This window comes from Gouania willdenowi, chromosome 12 (genome assembly GCF_900634775.1).
Source record: "Gouania willdenowi chromosome 12, fGouWil2.1, whole genome shotgun sequence".
Taxonomy (NCBI): Eukaryota; Metazoa; Chordata; class Actinopteri; order Blenniiformes; family Gobiesocidae; genus Gouania; species Gouania willdenowi.
In genome coordinates, this window is record NC_041055.1 from 6,268,487 (window position 1) to 6,287,619 (window position 19,133).

Below are 19,133 nucleotides of genomic sequence, written 5' to 3' on the forward strand. Positions count from 1 at the left end.
CTCAAGTTTTAACGCATTCACAGAGTTGGTGATTCGCTGCCAGCATTCCCTCCTGGTATGTGCTGCACTCATTCACTGTTGCTCTTCACTGCCATCGTGGATTTAAATTTATGATATTATTTAAGATCATAAGCTGTTCCTCCTGTGAAGATGCTCGCTCTGCCTGGTTATCCATTGATTGGTCAGATACTGCAATCTCCACCCCTTTTATATGAGCGCGCAGGAACCGAGGCTGAAAACACTTGGTTTGAATTAGCGTGTTGTTATCGGCCGTCGTAGGACAGCTTCTCTCTGACAGGGAATGTTTGGTTAGTTGAAGCCAGTTTACGGAGATAAATCTGGGATATAATAATCTAGATAAAACAGTGGCAACTTAGCAGAATCGAAATCAGAATCAGAAAGGATTTTTTTCACCAGGTACAGTTTAAAAACAGTACAAGGAACTAATCTCGGTAGTTGGAGTACATCAACACACCAGGGCGCCATTTGGAGCACCCTCATATTTAGATGATACAGTGGACAAAGACAGGAAGTGAGGGGGAAAAGGAAAAGTTTGAAACAAAATTCCCTATTAGAGTAGACAGGGAAATACATTGATGTCCCACCTTAAAGAGAGCAGTATTGTGAAAAATTCACTTTAAAATTGTTTTGCTACAGAGAATATACATCCCTTCAGCCTCATTCAGAGGGTCAAAGTTTGTATTTTAAATTTGTAAAAAGTCAGCTCCCAACAGGTGAGTTTGATTTAATGGCCCCTTTATGACTCATAAGTGGGGAAACTCCTCCTCCTGACAATCCTTGCTCCTCCTACCATACACAGGGTTCCCTACAGCTTCAGTCAAATTAAATTCAAGACTTTTAATTGCCATTTGAAGTTACAATTGAAGACCAACTTCACAGTAAAACGCAATTGGAGAAAAAATGACCGTATCAATTACCCGTACATAGAGTTAGGGTCGAATTTTCCCAAAGCTGCATTTACAGCAATTTTAGTTATTTCTCATGTTGTTGTAAGCTGCTAAAAGCAGGACGCAAGGAGAGGTGAGGGGGGAAAAGGCAAGTTTGAAACTGAATTCCCTATTGGAATAGACAGTGTTAAACTAGGAAAATACCACCTCGGCAACATGTACGGGGGTAGAGGGAGGGGGAGGGGGGTACAGAGCCGCTGTCTGCTGAAACTTCCTGGTGATAAGAGATACAGCCCTAAAGCTGGCTATGGGAGCCAAAGAGGAGATGAGCAATGTGTTTCTGATACACATAGTTCTTTATCTACGTTAATTTCCTCTTTTCTAGTGTGACTGACTACCTCCTCATGTGAATTATGTTGTGGCAGGTTATTTCACCAACTCACCTGTATGGTGACGATTCGAGGCAAAGGCTGGCGAGTGTTGGCTCCGCCTTCGATGGCGATGCCCAGAGTGCTGGCGCTCTTTGGAACTCTGACCAGTGTAGATGTGGGCTCCAGCAGCCCAGGCTGGGTGGAGTTTAGGGGAAAAAAAAGGAGGATTAAAATGTTTTTACAGGAGTTCATACAATACACATCAGGGTTGGGGTCAATTATAATTGTTATTGTGTAATTTAGAATGAATTACAATTATGGCGTGATTATAATTATAATTTTTTAAAATCTGTTACTGTTGTAATCGTAATTAAATTGTAATTGACTTCGTAATTGTAATTGCCATTAAACTTCTATAAAATTGTCAATTGTAATTTAATGCAAACTGGGGAACCATGTTACAGTTCAATGTACAGTTCTACACATTTGTAGTTAATCAATAAAATATGTTTTATACCCATTTTATTAAATAAATCTAGGGGTATACTGAAACAAAAAAGGCTCAGACGCCCACACCAAAAATATTAAAACCTATATTTTCATTGATTAGGAAGCCTAACAAGGTAAACAATACATAGGAAAGAAATTAGATGATAGATGAGTTTTTAGTGTATTTTTTTTTCTGATTTAGGACCCTTTATTATAAGCGATGCTAACAGAAAGCTAACACAAGAGGAAGATTAACTTTTATTACGTTATTCATTTCAGGTTCAGTAATTTTGATTAATTGTAAGTGACTTTGAGGATGAAAATATTTGTAATTTAATTGTAACTGGAAAAAATGCTGGTTACTGTAATCGTAATTGAAAAATGTAATTGATGCCAACCCTGTTCCACACACATTCTCCATGATTTATGTATGCTTTAAAAATGCAGAAATGTGCACTGAATAACGGTGGATCAGTAGAAATACTGCGCAACACGTTCTCTGAATATCAGCACACGTGAGTTTATAGATATTACTTCTTATTTTTATTTACACTTTTTTATTCACAGCAGCCAATTTGCGACTCCTGCAGCAGAAACAGTGACTAAATCCTGCACTGCTAACATGTTGCACAGCCTCATCAGTGACTCTCAGATGTTTGCATTACTGAAGATTAAAGGTGCTTGTTTCCCTTGTGAACAGTGAGTTGAATATTTGTGATTTGAATGTAAAACAATGTGAGCGCAGGATTGGAAAGGAGTCAGTTGTTCTAACATCCAGCTGCCTGCGAAGATAAAGATAAGCCGCGAAGCCGAGAAATACACAAACACACATTCATCCCGACAATCGGCGGTAATTTGTTTCAGGAGACGTTTTCCTTTAAAACCTATTTCACACTGACACGTTCGAAAAACAGTGACTGATGAGGTTTTTAAGAAGATACACGGGCCTTTAAACATTAGCTGTGGCATTATAAACAGCAAGGAAGTCATTTCTATGTGAACAACTGAATAAACCACAAAATCAGCCTAGGGTCTGAATTTATAAGCCCCCCAAACACAGAAAACAGCAACAAAAACACAGAAAATGAGGAATAAATTCAATGACTGCAAGAACACACCAAATGAAAAAAAAAAATTAGAGAGATTGACAATAAAATGAAACAAATAACTCCCAAAATATACAAAATGACACCACAAAAAATACATAAGATGACAAAAAATGAAGTACACAAAATGACAACTAAAATACAAAAAACAACAAAATAAACAGAAATTACTCACAAAACAACATAAGTAGACAGAAAATACAAGAAAGCACAAAAAACTAACAAAAAACCCAGAACGGAGCAAAATCCCCCACAAAAAAAACTCATAAAACACGACAATTAAATTATTCAAAAAACATACAAAATGACAAATAAAATAATGCACAAAAAACAACTAAATTACTCAGAAAACACACAAGATTACAATTGAATAGAAAAAATGCACAAAATAGCTTAAGAAACACAAAAACAACAAATGTGAAATACACAAAAAAGCTCAGAAAACACATAAAATGACTATTAAACACAAAAAAAAAATGACAAAGACACAAAATGACATTAAAATGCACAAAATGACAACTAAAATACAAAAAACTCAAAAAACATACAAAAGGACAATACAAAATGACATAGAAGTAAACAAAATGACAACAAAAACAGAAATGACTCCAAAGACACAAAAAACAACAACTAAATTACTATAAAAATTTAAATGCAATTAAGTACAAAAAATAACACAAAATAACTCACAAAACAACAACTAAGAGAGACAAAAATACTCAGAAAACACAAAATCACAAACACAAAAAAAATGACAGACACAAAATGAAAAGAAAATACACACTAGATACATAATTTTTTTTTACCATGCTATTTGCACCTTTCTGTATCATTTTACTTTCCTTTTCATGGTAGCTTTGGGCTTTGTAGCTCCATCAGTTTTATTATTAAATGGACTTTAGTTACACCACACATCCATTCAGCTCCTCCTCTGCCCCATTATCCAAACTAATATCTTTACTCACTAAGATAAAAGCAAAAATAGAGTGAAGGGTTTCATTGGACTATGATGCAGCAATGACTGAGTGAATGTGTGAATGACAGAATGAATGGCATGAGGTGAGGAGCAAAGGGTTAAGTGGAACAAAGGATGTGATCTGTGATGGTGAACAGAGGGGAGACAAGAAATCAGGGTTAGGATTAGCATCACAAAACATTAGCATCACAAAACATTAGCATCTATCATCCTCAGGGAAACACCTGAGAATATTGAGTCAAGGAAGAGTTGAAGTGGTTACTTTACAGGTAGGATCTAATGGTTTGTTAGTTCATTTCCCAAACATCCGCCACAGCTAACAACATCAACAACAACGTTGTGATCCCATTCATCCATGTTGAGCTCAGTGCTGAGTCACCCCCTCACCGGCTTGGAGGGTTTTTCCCCTCCACCTCCCGGTGTGTCTATGGGGAGGCGTGTGCGTGAAGATTGAGGGCTACTATCTTTGTGTGCTGAGTCAGCGATGTCCACGCCGCTGTCCTCGCTCAGCGTTTGGCCACCATCGGACAGCTGAGAGAGGGCTCCACCTGTGGGAGCAAAGCGAGGGGGATGTACAATGTCAAGAAAATACACCGAGGTCCCACCTTAAAGAGGCAGTATTGTGAAAAAATCACTTTATGATGGTTTTGCTACAGTGATATACATCATTTAGCCTCATTCAGAGGGTCAAAGTTGTATTTCACATTTTGTAAAAAGTCAGCTCCAAATGGGTGAGTTTGATTTGTGCCCCTTTACGACTCATAAGTGGTGAAACTCCTCCTCCTGACCTTGCTCCTCCTACCATACACAGGGCTCCTACAGCTTCAGTCAAATTAAATATTAAATTCAAGACTTTTTAATGCCATTTGAAACTTCACAGTAAACGCAAATGGAGAAAAAAAAAAAAGAAGCCACATCAATTACCGTACATAGAGTTAGGGTTAATTTTACCCAAAGCTGCATTGGACAGCCAATTTTTGTGAAATTTACATTTTTCATGTTGTTGAAAGCTGCTACAAGCAGGACGCGTCCAAACCATGTCACTGTTTAGTAGTTGGTTCCGCTGACATGATTGCGCGATGTTAAGGTTAATGACATATTTTTTAAAAAGCAAATGTTACAATTACAAATCATATATATCTGTTAAAATTTCAGACTTTTGAAACATTGATTTAAGACATTTTAATGACATAGTGAAGGCAGGTTAATATCACAGTTAATATCTTTATGTTAAGTACAGTAAATAGATAATCCAAAGCGTAGTGTCATTCCTTATTATGTACTGTATGTGTATTTTTATTGGTAACATTCCCTTGGAAATATGGAAAATCAAAATAGCGTACTAAAAACTGGTCATGGAAACACCTGCATTTTGAAAAAAAGTTTTTACACTTTCATGAGGAGGAATTTCAGACGTTTCGATATTTAAATATATCGCAAAAGTGTTATGGAAACACTTTTTTTGCATATACATGTCACATGACCTGTTCTCTCCAAGTAAACTTTGAGCAGTAAGTGTAGACAGAGGAGGAGACTGGGACATTTCTTAGCATTATACTTTAGAAATATTACTGCCACATTAGACGTGAAACAACAAAGGAATGCTGAGGGTTCTAAGGATGTTTGGAGCGTCCATCTTTCTGCAGCAAAATCTCGTGGGATGAGATTTTACGGGAGTTACGTGGCTCTTGCCCAAAACAACCTTCAATGGAAACACGTTCAAAGCACAATTATACTTTGTCGAAATTTAGAAATATCGCTTTCAATTTGCAACAATCTGTAATGGAAACCCAGCTACTGATGAGAGAGAATTCTGCTTTTATTTATTTACCTACTGAAGGCCATGATAAACCTATCAGTGATCGTTTACCTCGAGCTTGGGGCAGCGGGCGCACCTCATTGACGTCTGGTTCGCCGTTGGGTCGGTGAACTTCAACCGTCACAAACTGTTGTTTGGAGGAAGGAGAAGAAGAAGAAGAGGTAGCTTTGGACATGGACACAGGTTTAGGTGGCAGAGAAGGAGGGGGAGGGGGAGGAGCAGGGAGTGGAGGAGGAGGTGGAGGTGACGGTGAAGCCAGGGCGGGGTTGGCGCCCCTGTTTGGGGACTGGACTCTGGGAAAGGGGCCAATCTTAAGCTGAGCCACCGTGGAAAGCTGAACCGGGGCTTTTTGCTCCTTCAGAGGCGCCCGATGTTCTTTCTTCTTGACGGCTGCATACTCCTGGGACGGGTCCGAGGGGGGCACAGGTTTGTGGCGGGTTGGTGGCGTGGCTTTGCTGTGTCGGGGCTCACTATGGCGGCTGTGAGTTGGCGGCGCAGTGAAGTACAAGCCTGAGTGGGAGGACTCGGACGAGGGGCACTTGTTGAGCAGATCTCTTCCGCTGGGGAGTCTCTGCACCATCGGAGGGGGAGGGGGCTTGAAGGAAGGGGGCGACTCAGCTGGGGTACTCTGAACATCATCCTGAGGTGAAAGCACAGGTTATCATCACTGAGCAAACATTACAGTACAAGACATACGGACGTAAGACCGGGAAGAAAAGTTATACGTGATGCAATATTAGCTTGGATCATTATTGTTCACAAAACCCTTCCTCTTTACCCTTTGACCCTCTCTGCCTGTCCTGCTACGTCCTAAGCTAACCAAAACATGTGGGACCAGTCACTGGTATGGAGTTCCTTCTCAGTCTCAGAGAAAGACGGCAATAAACGCAAAGATTTGTCTTCAAGTTTCCAGACATTGAAAAAAGCTGTCAAAATTACAGCACTTGGGAGGAATATGAAACAGTAATAAAACATAGTAATAGAGTGTTTTCCTTAGGTTACCAGACCTCAACATGGCTCAAAGTGGACTAAAAAACTAAGGATGCACCGATACCAATACTGACGTTGGAAATCAAGGTTTGTACTTTCACCTGTAATCATAAAACACACTTCGATAGGATGTAATCGTAGCCTCAAATAACTCAATTGGATTTATCAAATTAATGAGGTAGTGTGGTTGTGAAAGAACATTGTTTTTGTTGGTGTACCACAAAAGGAAGTTAAAAAAAAGGCTTATTTTATAACTCGTATCAACATTCAAGTAAACAATTAGAAGTATTGGTCATCTTTAGATCAAGGCCATTGTGAGCCAGAGGAAGGGCTAATAAAGGTTCTAGTTTTAGTTTGGGTTTAGGAATTAAACACTCGTACATCTGACCATGTTGGTCAGTTTGACTTTCTTGCCAGTTCATTGCTTTTCCCTTTTCTTTGACCACTTTTGATGCCAACCACTACAGACCGGAAACTACAGGGAAATTCTACAGTGTACATGAATACAAAGGAGCCACTTTTGCTCAGATGTATCAAACCTGCAGTTATGCAAAGCAAGAGAAGGTTGATACATCTGGAAACCCTGAATCTGGAAACCTTGCTGTGAGACACTGCATTACAATTGTAAATCTCTGGACCAGCATCACAAACCCTCTACTTGACCCAGTCATTCACAGCTGAACACTAAAACACATTTGTTTTCTTACCATAGTCCCTCTCTGATAACATTTGTTATATCACTCCACTACTTTCATGACCAACGATGGCTCGCTTGATGTTACACATCCTCCGAATCAAGTTCTTCAGTGGTCACAGGTTTTCCTGGTTTCCTGGTATGAGTGCGTTCACACAAACTGAGCGGTGGTATGAAAACAATGAAGGTCAAGGGTATGAAACAAAGCATGACATGAGCATAAAAGAAGGATTAACTGAACTCAAGGGAATGGTCTAAGTGTTATGTGGCAGATTGAAAGACTTGTATCTTGCAGAAGCTGTGAGCTCAAGAGAGATTGGGTCAGAGTGACAAATAGAGAAAGAAGGGCAATGCTTGTTGCTATTGTTTAAAACACATATTCCGCTCCATCATGAAGGCGGCAGGAAAAGAGTTCTGTCCATCTACATCAGGCAATGCACCAAGCTCACCAGAGAGACGTCTGTCAGCAGAGTGTTCAGACTCTCCGGAGGATCCTCGTCATTACTCAGCGCCACGCTGTCGTTCTAAGGCGTCGAGGGAAAGAAAGGAAAAGAGGGGAGAAGTAAATAGATGAGGGGAGGGGATGGCAGAGATTAAAGCTGGTGAGCAGATGTTCAACACAGATGTGCGTCTATTTTAAATCAAATGCCAAATATGATTAGAAAGATGTTCTACATTCCCCCCCAAAAATGTAAGAAACTAACTTTGGTTCACATTTGTTTGCCATAAAGTACGAGCAAACAAAGCCAATGAGGTGGAGACACAGACGCAGCTGGAGCGCCTGCTTTTATATGTGCTGTGAAATCAATGACAGCTTGGTTTGAACCTTGATTTCCAGGCTGCCTCGCTCTGGTGTGATGGAGAGGTGAATTAACGCTGATCTGTGAGCGAACTCCAAACGCGCAGATCTAGTTCATAAAGTCTGTGCCCTTCATTTACTCTGCCACTAAACTAAAGCCCCATTAATCCCCTTTAATTAGCCCTCACTGCTGCATGTGGGGCTCCTATTTATCTCCAATCAATCCACTCATGCATGGACATGCTCGGCACCGTAAGCAGCATGTGTTTGTATGTGCGATCGGTAGAATTGGGAGTTATGCAACAGGAAGTCTTTAGGGTACTCCATCTTTCGTCTTCTTCTGTTGGAGTTACAAAACCAAGTCAGTTGCCGTTTCTCGCCCCGTTGTTTAGCAAGTTCGTCTTTTTCCTCGGGATGTCACCGCCTCACATTCTGCTGCCCCTCACGTGAAATTTGGTGCAATATATTAAACTGTGCCACAGTATTGGTACTTAGATCATCATTAAAGTTCTAGTTTCTAATCTAAACACCATATTTTCACTGGATACGTATCTGCTCCGAAACTGCTCCTCTGCTTAACTGCAGCGCAATCTGCTGTCTGTCAATTCCCACTGCCTCCGTCTGCTATGTGTATCTGTAGCAGCGAGGACTCGGGAGATTACGCGTGAATTAGCGGGGTCTCCCGAGGCCTCGCACGATATAGCGAGTTGTAGTGAATCCAAAAAGGAACCACAAAGCCATACAATTTGAAAGTGAAGACAGCAATGATGATGATGAGTTCCAAATTCCAAATGTGTTATGATGATGTTGATGTTTGTAAACCTGATTTGATTGTGCACAGCAAAACGTTTAGTTTCTTGTGGGATTTATGCTGCTCATTTAAGTTTTGTTTGAAAGTCTTTTAGTTACAGTATATATATATATACATATATATATATTTATTTATTTTTTAAATTTTTTAGGTAATATGATTACTACTGGATTTGGCGATTTGATATAAATGAAGATGATGTATGGTTACTTTAATGAATGGATATCGACACATTAACCTTGTTTAAAAGCATAAAATAGCCACAAAGTGAGAAAAAAAAGATGCAAAAAAAAATCATGATAATCGTTAATATTGTAATAATCATTGATTATTCAAATTGTAGCACCATAGCACCTCTATTGTGTCCTTCAAGAGGAGCAGAAGGAAATCAACTCGGTCCTGCCCTGTAGATCTTCAGCTTTTGTGGAGATTATTATGAGTCAACCATGGATAAGGTCAATATTTGTATGTGAAATATGATCAAATCCAGCCTAGTGCCTGAAGAAAGCTGGGAATAGGCACCAGCAGACCCCCATGATCTAGAAGGAGCAAGTGGGTTGGTAAATGGATGGAAATACGATCCGCCTTGAACATTGAATATTTTATTTTGAAAATGAACCAGATATTTTATTAAGTGTCTGTGCATTACTTCCTGTCCCGCACAAGATTATCTTTGTTGAACTGCTGCAGCACAGCACCAGAGGATTGGCCCATGATGGAGCAGTTACGCAGCTGTATTGGAGCAGATAAGCATGCGGTGGAATTTGGCACATTGACTTTAATGGAAAACTATCAGCTGCGTTGCGGTTCCGCAGCAGTTTTGGAGGAGTTACAGATCCGGTGGAAATTGGGGGTTAGAGACACTGTTCTGCTTGTGTCAGTAATTTCTTTGCTACAACCTTCATTCTCCATTGATCTGATCTGAAAACCCAAAGATAACTAAAGTATAAAGTAAAAAAAAAGAACCTCAGACAAAGGACTATTATAGTCCAAGAACTCAAACCAACTGAATGCACTTAGATGATCGTTCTAAAGCTGAATAATAAAACTTTGTGTCAGAAAAGTCTTTAGAGTTAAGTATGTCAAATTCTAGCCTCAAACACGTGTAATATCCCAATGTTGGCATTGCCATTTTGTTTCATGTATGATGTTGTACTCTTCGCACTTTAATTTTCTCTGCATTGTGTGCAAACTTCAAAGTAATTTGCCTCAGACCCAACTATTTTTTGTTGACTGCTGGCCATCAATGGTTATAGTCATTTTTAGCATTGTATTAATGAATGCATGCATAAAGCCTCTAAGCTCTGAGATTGTGTGTGCAGCAGAGGAACTCCTGTCTGAGTATTGATTTGCATTAAAGATGCTTTCAGAGTCGCTGTCGGTTGTTCCGTGCTGGGATTTTGTGCCTGTGATAAAGCCTTGTTTATCAAAGCCACAGTAATCAATTGGAACGCCACAGCTGAAATCATCCCATCTCAGCATTTGTAGAGATTTGTATTTATTTTACAAGTCAGGCCACAACAGGTTCCACTCTGTGCAGCAAATCAAGTCAATCTGACTGTGCGCGCTGCATCCGTGACACGAGCTCGGCTCATTCTCCGACGTGTGCATCCTTCCCTCTTCTTCTCTGTCACGTCTTCTACTTTATTTATTCCTTCATCCGTCCACTGCTCTTCTACCATTCAGACTCTTCTCCAACACGGCCCTAAACAGCCCCTAGAGGCCTGTGTGTGCAGCATGCTGATTTGACGGTTCAGCTGAGGAGCTCACAACCTCTAACATAAAACTCCTGTTGAATTTATACATGTACGTTTTTTATCACTCAATTTCAGCTCCGACACCTCTAAAAAAAAGCTTATGTGTGTTTTTTTAACTTCTTGGCCATGTGGTAGAAGTGGGACTCATGCTTGTTATAGAACTACCATTCCCTGTACTCCAACTTCTTTTTACGTAAAATAACTCACTGTTGCTTTATGGTGCATTATTCTATGTAGATTAGAAAACTCTAGGCGTTTCTGGCTATAGGTGGACTATGCAATTGCAAAGGACCCGATGAGCCGCTAGGAAGCCTTAAAGATGATTTAGCAGCATTATTTAGTGCTTAAAAATAAATGTAGGCAAAAAACTGCTATCATAAGCTGTGGCTCATGTTTTTGAGGCGTAATAAAGTGACAAAGTTGTTGCTTACTCTGGATAAAATTGGAAGTCATGTTGGCACCCTCTAAGACAAGTTTCTTCACATGGAGATATTCTCACTATTTCACTTTAGAGACAGGACAATTGTGGTTAAATGTGATCTGTTTATTATGTGCCAGAAATTTGTGACACAAAAATGGGGTCACGACCTGTAAAAGGTTGGGAACCAGTGAATTAGGGGAACTAGCATCATAGGTGCCACAGGGCAGATGGGATGTCGAACGTGTAACATAGTCTAATAATAATAATAATAATAATAACAATGACTAGCGCAACAGTGCCTGTGACTAAGAGGTTCTTAATCTAAATATGATTTCAGTGGTAAAAAAAAAGTTTTATAATTGACCAAAAAATGACAAAGATGTAATTTCTATGTATTTTTGCAAAAGTAATGGTAACAATTTACTTGAAGTTTTATAAGTAAGGCTGACACTATGCAGTCTTTATTATGACATGACACCTGTCATTAGCATGAATAAGGTGTCATGAAGGCTGTCATTAAGTAGTGTTTGTTACACTAACCCTTTGTTACCCTAACTAAAATCCCTCTACCTAACCCAAAAATGCCACATAGCTCCAAAGATATCATGATTTAGCAAACAACACTTAATGACAGCCTCCATGACATTTTATTCATTTTAATGACAAAGTAATGTCAGTATAAAACTTCAACTAAAGTGTTCCCAAAGTAACGACTGAATGTCGTAGTCAGAGTAAAGCACGCAGGGAGAAAAAGATTCACAACAAACAAAAAACACAGCAAAAACCATGAAAGACACCAGAATGTGTTCGTGTGTGTGTGTGTGTGTTGTGTCACTCTCAGCAAACCTTCCTACCTCCATCATATCTATCAGCCAGAGCAGCCTCTCCTGAGGAGGATGGAGAACAATGAAGGTGTGATGAGGTGAAAGTTTACTCTAAGGTGTGCGTTATAATTGTGTCCATTTAAACCTCTCAGTCTCTGTTACGTTTCATTTCCAGCTCAGACCTGTGTGATCTTACCCGTGCAGAGCTGAGGGTGGTGTTGGTCATGAAGCTGGCGGAGGACGAGGTCAGTGTGTCTGGGTACGACACCATGGACGTGGAGTCGTTCTGTGGCGCCGCTCCAGGCCCCGCCCCCTTCCTAGCTTTCAGCGCTTGGATTTCGCGCCGAAGCACCAACCCGTCGAATCGCTCCAGATCCTGAGGCGTGACCAGGCCTCGGACCTCAGACAGCAGGGAGAACTGAGAGGGGGAGGGTGGGGAGAGCGAGGTGTGATGTCACAGAGTTGGGTCGAAACATTCAAATATACATCAGTTCAAAAGGTTTCAAAACTGGATTTACACAAAATGTGACCAGGACCGGGTTTATATGTAGGTTATTACATACATACTGTATCGATAATAGTTAATATGTAAATAACATAAGTAGATGTTTTTCTTTTTTCTATCTAAACATGTAGATCTGTACACCTGTAGATCGAAGCGATAAACTGTACATGTGGATTTTACAGCTGGCAGCACCATCTAGTGGATAAAAATGTAAATTTCTTTGCTTGTGAATACATGTTGGTTTGCATTTAAACAAAAACAACAACTCTGAAATACTGGTAAAGCTATGATGCACATTCAGTCTTGACATTACTAGATATTTAAGGTACATACAAGAGAATAAAAAATACATTGTGGACGGAAGACTTGGATTATATTCATTTGTTAGAGCCATAGCATCACTATGTCATAGTGTTTATATCTTTAGATGAGGTATTTTGGAATCGTTTTAAAGGTAATATTGTGTAAATATTGATTTATGTTGACGTTTCTAAATGATCAGAATTCCTGTGCTTTATTAATTTGTATTGCGACGGCAAACTTGATTTCTACCGTAAAGTGCGGATAAGTGTTAAAAAGTGAGGTAAGCACTCTGGTGGTGATGGCCATGTGGTTACAGGACGGTGGTCGGTCGTCACTGTCACTTAAAGCTGATATCTGGAGTTTCTGAGAGGACATCTCGATGTCCCGCCCTCAACAGCTCCACTTCCTCCCACTGCACAGAAGCCACGCCTCTACTTTTCTGCACGCGCATCGCGGAACATAACAAGGTCGCATCGGGTCGCATTGATACAGGTCTATGGATCAGGTAAGAGCCAAAATCATATTTACCTGTTTGCTGTTGTGACGCGCGGCCTTGTTTCCGTGCACAGTTCTGTGTTCACTTTGATTGACAGTCTCAAAAACAGGAAGTTGAAGCCTATTGGCTGTGTGCACTTGTTTCCATTTGTATAGGGGACTATAGGATGAAGGAGGAACTTATATACATGAATGTATATGAATGACTACCAGCAGTAGATCATAGTAAAAGACTAGTTAGGTTTCGTTTTTGCATTTCAAAAAAAATCATACACAAACATTAATTTCTTAGAAACTCCGGATATGAGCTTTAATGATTTATTGTTTTCATGGGACATTAAGACTGAACCTTAGATATAGATTTTAGAACTTTCATTTTTATTTTCTACTTTTTTAGATTAAAGAGACAGATTGATTAATTTTACACTTGCATCTTTTTTCATAATTTTTATTTGGATTATATTTGGAACAAATGAGTGAGAAAACTTCATGTCCTGCAAGAAGTTTGGATTTGGTGTGTTGCCACTACAGCATTTACAAATAAATAGGAAACACAATAAGACATAATGAGATTGTAATTCCAGAAAATAATAATGGTAAAAAGTAAATAAACCAATACATTACGGTAAGTTTGTTCACACTCTGGTTTGTACCTGGTGACGTAGAGCTGAAAGCAGCAGCTGATTAGAGTAAACAGTGAGCTGAAAAAATGGACTGATATGCAGACGTGGAGCAAGCTTTAGTACAGAGATCGGCAACTTCCATCACAGCAAGGGACGCAAAAATATGTTTATTTGATCTAAGGGCCACACTATCAACATTCATGTCAGCATTTAGAATAATGACCAATCTGAGTGTTAGCGCAGGAAATAACAGCGTTTTTAATAGTAATTGAGTGTGTTTTTCTTCATATGCATATTTGTTTTTGTCCTGCTTGTTATGATTGCATTTTCTGTTGTGCTTTTGTGTATTTTTTTCTGTAAAATGTATGTTTAATTTCACATTGTGTATTTATGTTGTAATTCTGCAGTTTTTTTGTTTCTCTTGTCTTTTTGTGTTATTTGGAGTCTTTTTTTGTATTACTGTTGTCAGTTTGTTAATTTTTATAGTAGTTTTGTGTGTTTTTGGAGTATTTTCTGTATTTTTCTGCAATGTTGTAATTCTTTGTATTTTTTTAATGTATTCTTGCTTTGGTTTTGTGTATTTTTCTCTCATTTTGTAGATTTACTTTGGGGGCCACATAAAATTTGGCCAAGGGCCGCATGTGGCCCCCGGCCCACCAGTTGTCCATTAGTGCTTTAGTAGATGCTTGTAGAAGCTCACAGGAATAGAGTCAAACTCTGATTAACACTGGAGTTGGTTAAAGAATCAGAGCCCGCCTCCAGAAACACACTGATTGGTTGAGTCATTTGATTGGCACATTTGAATGCATACCAAGACAATTCAGGATTATATACAAAAACCGCAAATTTCATGACAAGCCACCAATATACCAGCAAAATAGAAAATCGCTATAAAATGTGGGTATTATTGTGTAACGTGTTGTAACACAATAAATAAATAAAATAAATACAAAAGTAAATTCAAAGAACTTACAGCAGGAAACAAGGCACAGTTAAAAAGTAACATTACACGTGTGAATGGATGGTTTTCTCTTCTCTGCTGATCCTAAAATGATCCTCTATGATAAGTATGCAGCAAATCATTGATGATTCCCACCCTGCAGCGTGGATTAGGAACCATTACAGAATTGATCGCCTGTGTTTCTAATCTGAAGCTTTACTGAGAACGGTGAGAAGAGATCATTTTAAAAATTAGAAACCCTGACGTTCTCATGGCTTCAACTCCTCACCTACAATACAAGCAATTTCATTTTCTCTTCTTTTTGAAATAATATATTAACGTTTCATTTATTCAGACAACTTTTTTCAGGAAAATTACTTTAATCTTCTGGCATGTTTTGACCGTCAACTGCCAGTCTTCCTCAGAGGAGTCTGCTGATCACTTTAATGTGTCCTTATGAGTTCTTTCCTTCTTGACAGTTCTCTCAGGCTGGCCACGCCCCCCCGTCGCCTGAACTTTAGTACATTTAAACCTATCGTAAATTATGAACTCCAACCCTCTGTTTATTAATTTTATTAATATTAAACCTATATATATATTTTCTTCCACAATTTTTGCTCAATTCAAACCAAACTTGTTACAGCTCATCTTCAGACTGTTCTACACAAACCATCCACACAGATTTATCATTAATGTAAGATTGAACCTACAGTTCAACAACATGTGTGACTGTAAACGGTAGTGCAAACAAATACTTGCAAATTTTTTGCTAAATACAGTCGAAACACGTGAGGAGATAAAAGTAAATTTCCTGAATAAATGAAACTTTAACACATACACCAACTCCTTACCTTTGCGTGCGTGTTGAGGAGCTCAAACAGCGCCATCACCAGCTGCTCCACGCCCACGTGTTCGTCCCGGTACTCGTCTACGTAATAGCCCATGGTCTGACGCTCGGACTCCGTCAGCAGGTGGCGCGCCTGCTCCTCCAGCATGGCCCGCGATTGGTTCACCAGACTGGACAGGGTCACCTGAGAGCCCGCTACGCCTTTGTAGAAGGACGGCTGGAGGAAGGACGAAAACACAACGAAATGTGGTCAAAATTGGTTCTAAAACATGTGTGGTTCAGCACAGGAAAATCGGACTGAATCTGGAAATGAACTATTTTTGAATAAACCTGAGCTGTAATTGACGTATAATCAGACACACATTCAGAACAGATCTAAACGGATTATTAAACTAATTAAACAAATTAAACTAAATAAAATGAATAAAAAAGTTATTACCACTTTTTTGGTTTTCCTTTCACGGAATACAATATGACCCCGCTGATAAACTCTGCTACCGTCTAAGCAGTAGCACATAGGTTCACAGCACATCACTGGGGGCTTTATGGAGGAAACAGGACCTCATTCATGCTTTTAAATGTAAATACTTCCTTAAACTTTTAAAAATGAGCTGCGGTATTTTATCCGTAATGTGATGAATTATTGGTAAAATTGGCAGAAGGCATAATAAACACAGACAACAGTTAGCCATTTTTTAGGCTTTTTAAAAAATGTTTTGATTGTTAATTTCTTTTCATGTGATATTTATTGCCTAAAACGTGTGAACTGAGGTCGATATAAATGTCATTTCTCCAGGAAATGTGTGTCTCCAGGATCTCTGTTGTAAAGTTGTTCTTAGCGCACACAGGGGGGCAGACGTCACCTACTCAGTAGCTAATTCTTTTCCACAGAACGTTTAAATGAGCTCCTTTATTTCCAGTTTTCACACCTAAGCTTAACCCTTTTCACGCAAGGTTGATAAATGAGTAGGGAGGTAACGATTCACTCAACTCCCGATATGATTGGATTCACGATACTGGATTCACGATACAATTCTCTCACGATTTATTTTACAAAATGGGACTGTATATAAATTACTGAAAAATATTCCTTTATTTTTTTTGGGAAAATACTATACTATTTTTCATTGTCAAAAGAATCCCTTGATAAACTATTCAAAACAATGCAATTTAACTAAAAATATATCTTGAATGACATAAATAAAGGAATAATACAAATAAAGAAGCTTATTATTTAAATTCTGGTTCTATAGTAAACAATACAAAACTGCATAATAGTTCTTTTTCTTTTTAAAAGTGCAACTGAAAATGTATTTTGTGCCTTAACAATTAAAAAAAAAAAAAAAAAACAGTCATTTTACTGTATTTAGATCAGATATTTGTTTGAACCAGCAGAGGGCGCTGGTACCCCAGTGGTCGGTTGGCATGCAGATATTTTGCAGTGAAGAAGAGATGCTATGCTAGCAGACAGAGCTAATAGAAAAACGTGACTTTTACAGATATTCACGGAATATTACAGATATTCTTTCGGTGCTAAAGGGGTAAGGAATCATTTATGAATATGTTTAAGAGTAGAAGATGGCCAGAAAGAAAGTATTAGCAGATTTCGCTCGCCGCCAACACTTCTGGGTAGCGCCCTCTGCTGGTTAAAAAAAGTGCTGCGATTCAATTTTCACAGCATCGATGTGAATTGTAATACCTATGAATCGATTTTTAACTGCCTTACGATTAATCGTTATATCCCTATAAATGAGTGCCATTGGGTGCGAAATGTAACCTTTATTGTACAAATATTCCTCTTCAGAACTCATAAAAATCACATATTTTAGAACAGTAATAATAAAGGTTCAAAACTAAAACCAAAAGTGAGTAAAACTTCAGACTGGATGGAAGGTGAACTTAAAGACAGGGTAGGTAATTTTTGAAAACTGTCCAACCACCATCCATTATCATCAGCATGGTGACGCTCACACCACAGCGTGCAGCAGGACACACGCTGCTGTTCACACATGTGGGTGGAATCATCTTTATCTGTGCCAGCTGCTGCTGCTTCTTCTTCTGTCAATCATAGAAAGCAGCCCCAGCCGCTCCATCTCACACCCTGCTTCACTTCCTGTCAATCTGCTCGTCTTTGATTAGGAGCTTAATGGAAAAAAACCACTTCAAAGTCAAAGCCTTTAATAACAACAGAAATAGGAGAAAGAAATCGGAATTCATCAAAAGAAACACCTGGAAATAAAATACACACCATTAGGGGCCAGAACATATTCCTATCCTGCATGTTCTTCTTTCTTTTCTTCTTCCAAGCAAATTCTATTTACCAAGCATGAAATATCACCAAATTTTGCACACAGGTCCAGTCTCATCCCAGATAACTGCAAAAACAGGCCACTCGTCCTAATGGTGGCGCTACAGCAAGCCTCTATAACAAACCAACAACAAATCAACCAGATGTGCTACAGATTTGCATTTTTAACCAAAATGTAGCCCAGACACTGAAGAAACTTTTGCACATTTGAACCTATTGTAAATTATGAAGTCCATCACTTTGTTTTTTTCTTCAAAAACTGTAAAACCTATTAAACCAAAAGTATTTTCTCCCACAATTTGTGGTTGTTACAGCTCATTTTCAGACTGTTTTACACAAACCATCCACACGGGTTTTTGATTTATCAAAAAACTAAGTCTACTCCTCAATATACATCTTAAAAATTACACAATGATGATAAACGCTACGAGTCTCAATTTTTTAAAAAAAGGAACACGTATTGAAATTAACAAATGTGAGCTAGACCAAGAACAAGGAAAAAATATTTCTGCTCTCTGTAAATAATGTGAATTGGCAAAGGCCGCGGCCTGCATCGGCCGATGCCGATACACGTAAAAAAACGCAAAAATCAGCCAATAATATCGACCAGCCTTGGAAACGGTAATGCAAACATATTTGTACATTCTTGCTAAATACATTTTTAATGTCCATTTTAATTGTCATTGTAGAATTTTATCTCAAAAACTTTTTTTTTTTTTGTTCTCATGCAATTTAAGTCAATGTAAAAATGTCAGTTTTTTACTTAAGGAGCCAAAAAACTAATGAACAACACGTATAACTCAGTGACAAAAAGAATGTTTCTTGTTAATTTCAGCCTCAACTGATGTGAAATTCACATTAGATTTATACCTTTCTTTAATCTTCTTACACTCTGCTGAGAATTGCCTGATTTTGCCTAAAATTGCCTGGCCCCGAGCATTGCTGCGCAGCAGATATAATTTAATCTTGCCCCATGTTTGTGAGCCCAAATATTCTTCTTCTATGGTAAGAGATAGAAAGCTATGATCTACTCATTGTCCCACTGGCTTTAGATTACAGATTATTCTGTAATTCAAAGGTTGATATTTAATTTATATTAGAAAATCAACCCAATCACATGATGAACCTTATAGTCCACCCCTGCTCC

The 19,133-nt window shown here is 38.7% G+C and overlaps 1 protein-coding gene across 1 annotated transcript in view; it reads right to left on the minus strand.

Annotated features, from left to right (window-relative positions):
* Positions 1–1,145: 1,145 nt before the first annotated feature.
* LOC114473362 (whirlin-like) overlaps positions 1,146–19,133 on the minus strand; it is a 35,249-nt gene continuing 17,261 nt past the window's right edge. Inside the window, exons 2-7 of the mRNA XM_028462933.1 lie at positions 15,683–15,895; positions 12,162–12,383; positions 7,803–7,877; positions 5,721–6,309; positions 4,238–4,398; positions 1,146–1,474 (exon numbers count right to left, since the gene is read on the minus strand). Of these exons, the coding sequence (XP_028318734.1) occupies positions 1,340–1,474; positions 4,238–4,398; positions 5,721–6,309; positions 7,803–7,877; positions 12,162–12,383; positions 15,683–15,895 (1,395 nt within the window). The 3' untranslated portion in view covers positions 1,146–1,339. The remainder of the gene's footprint in view (positions 1,475–4,237; positions 4,399–5,720; positions 6,310–7,802; positions 7,878–12,161; positions 12,384–15,682; positions 15,896–19,133) is intronic.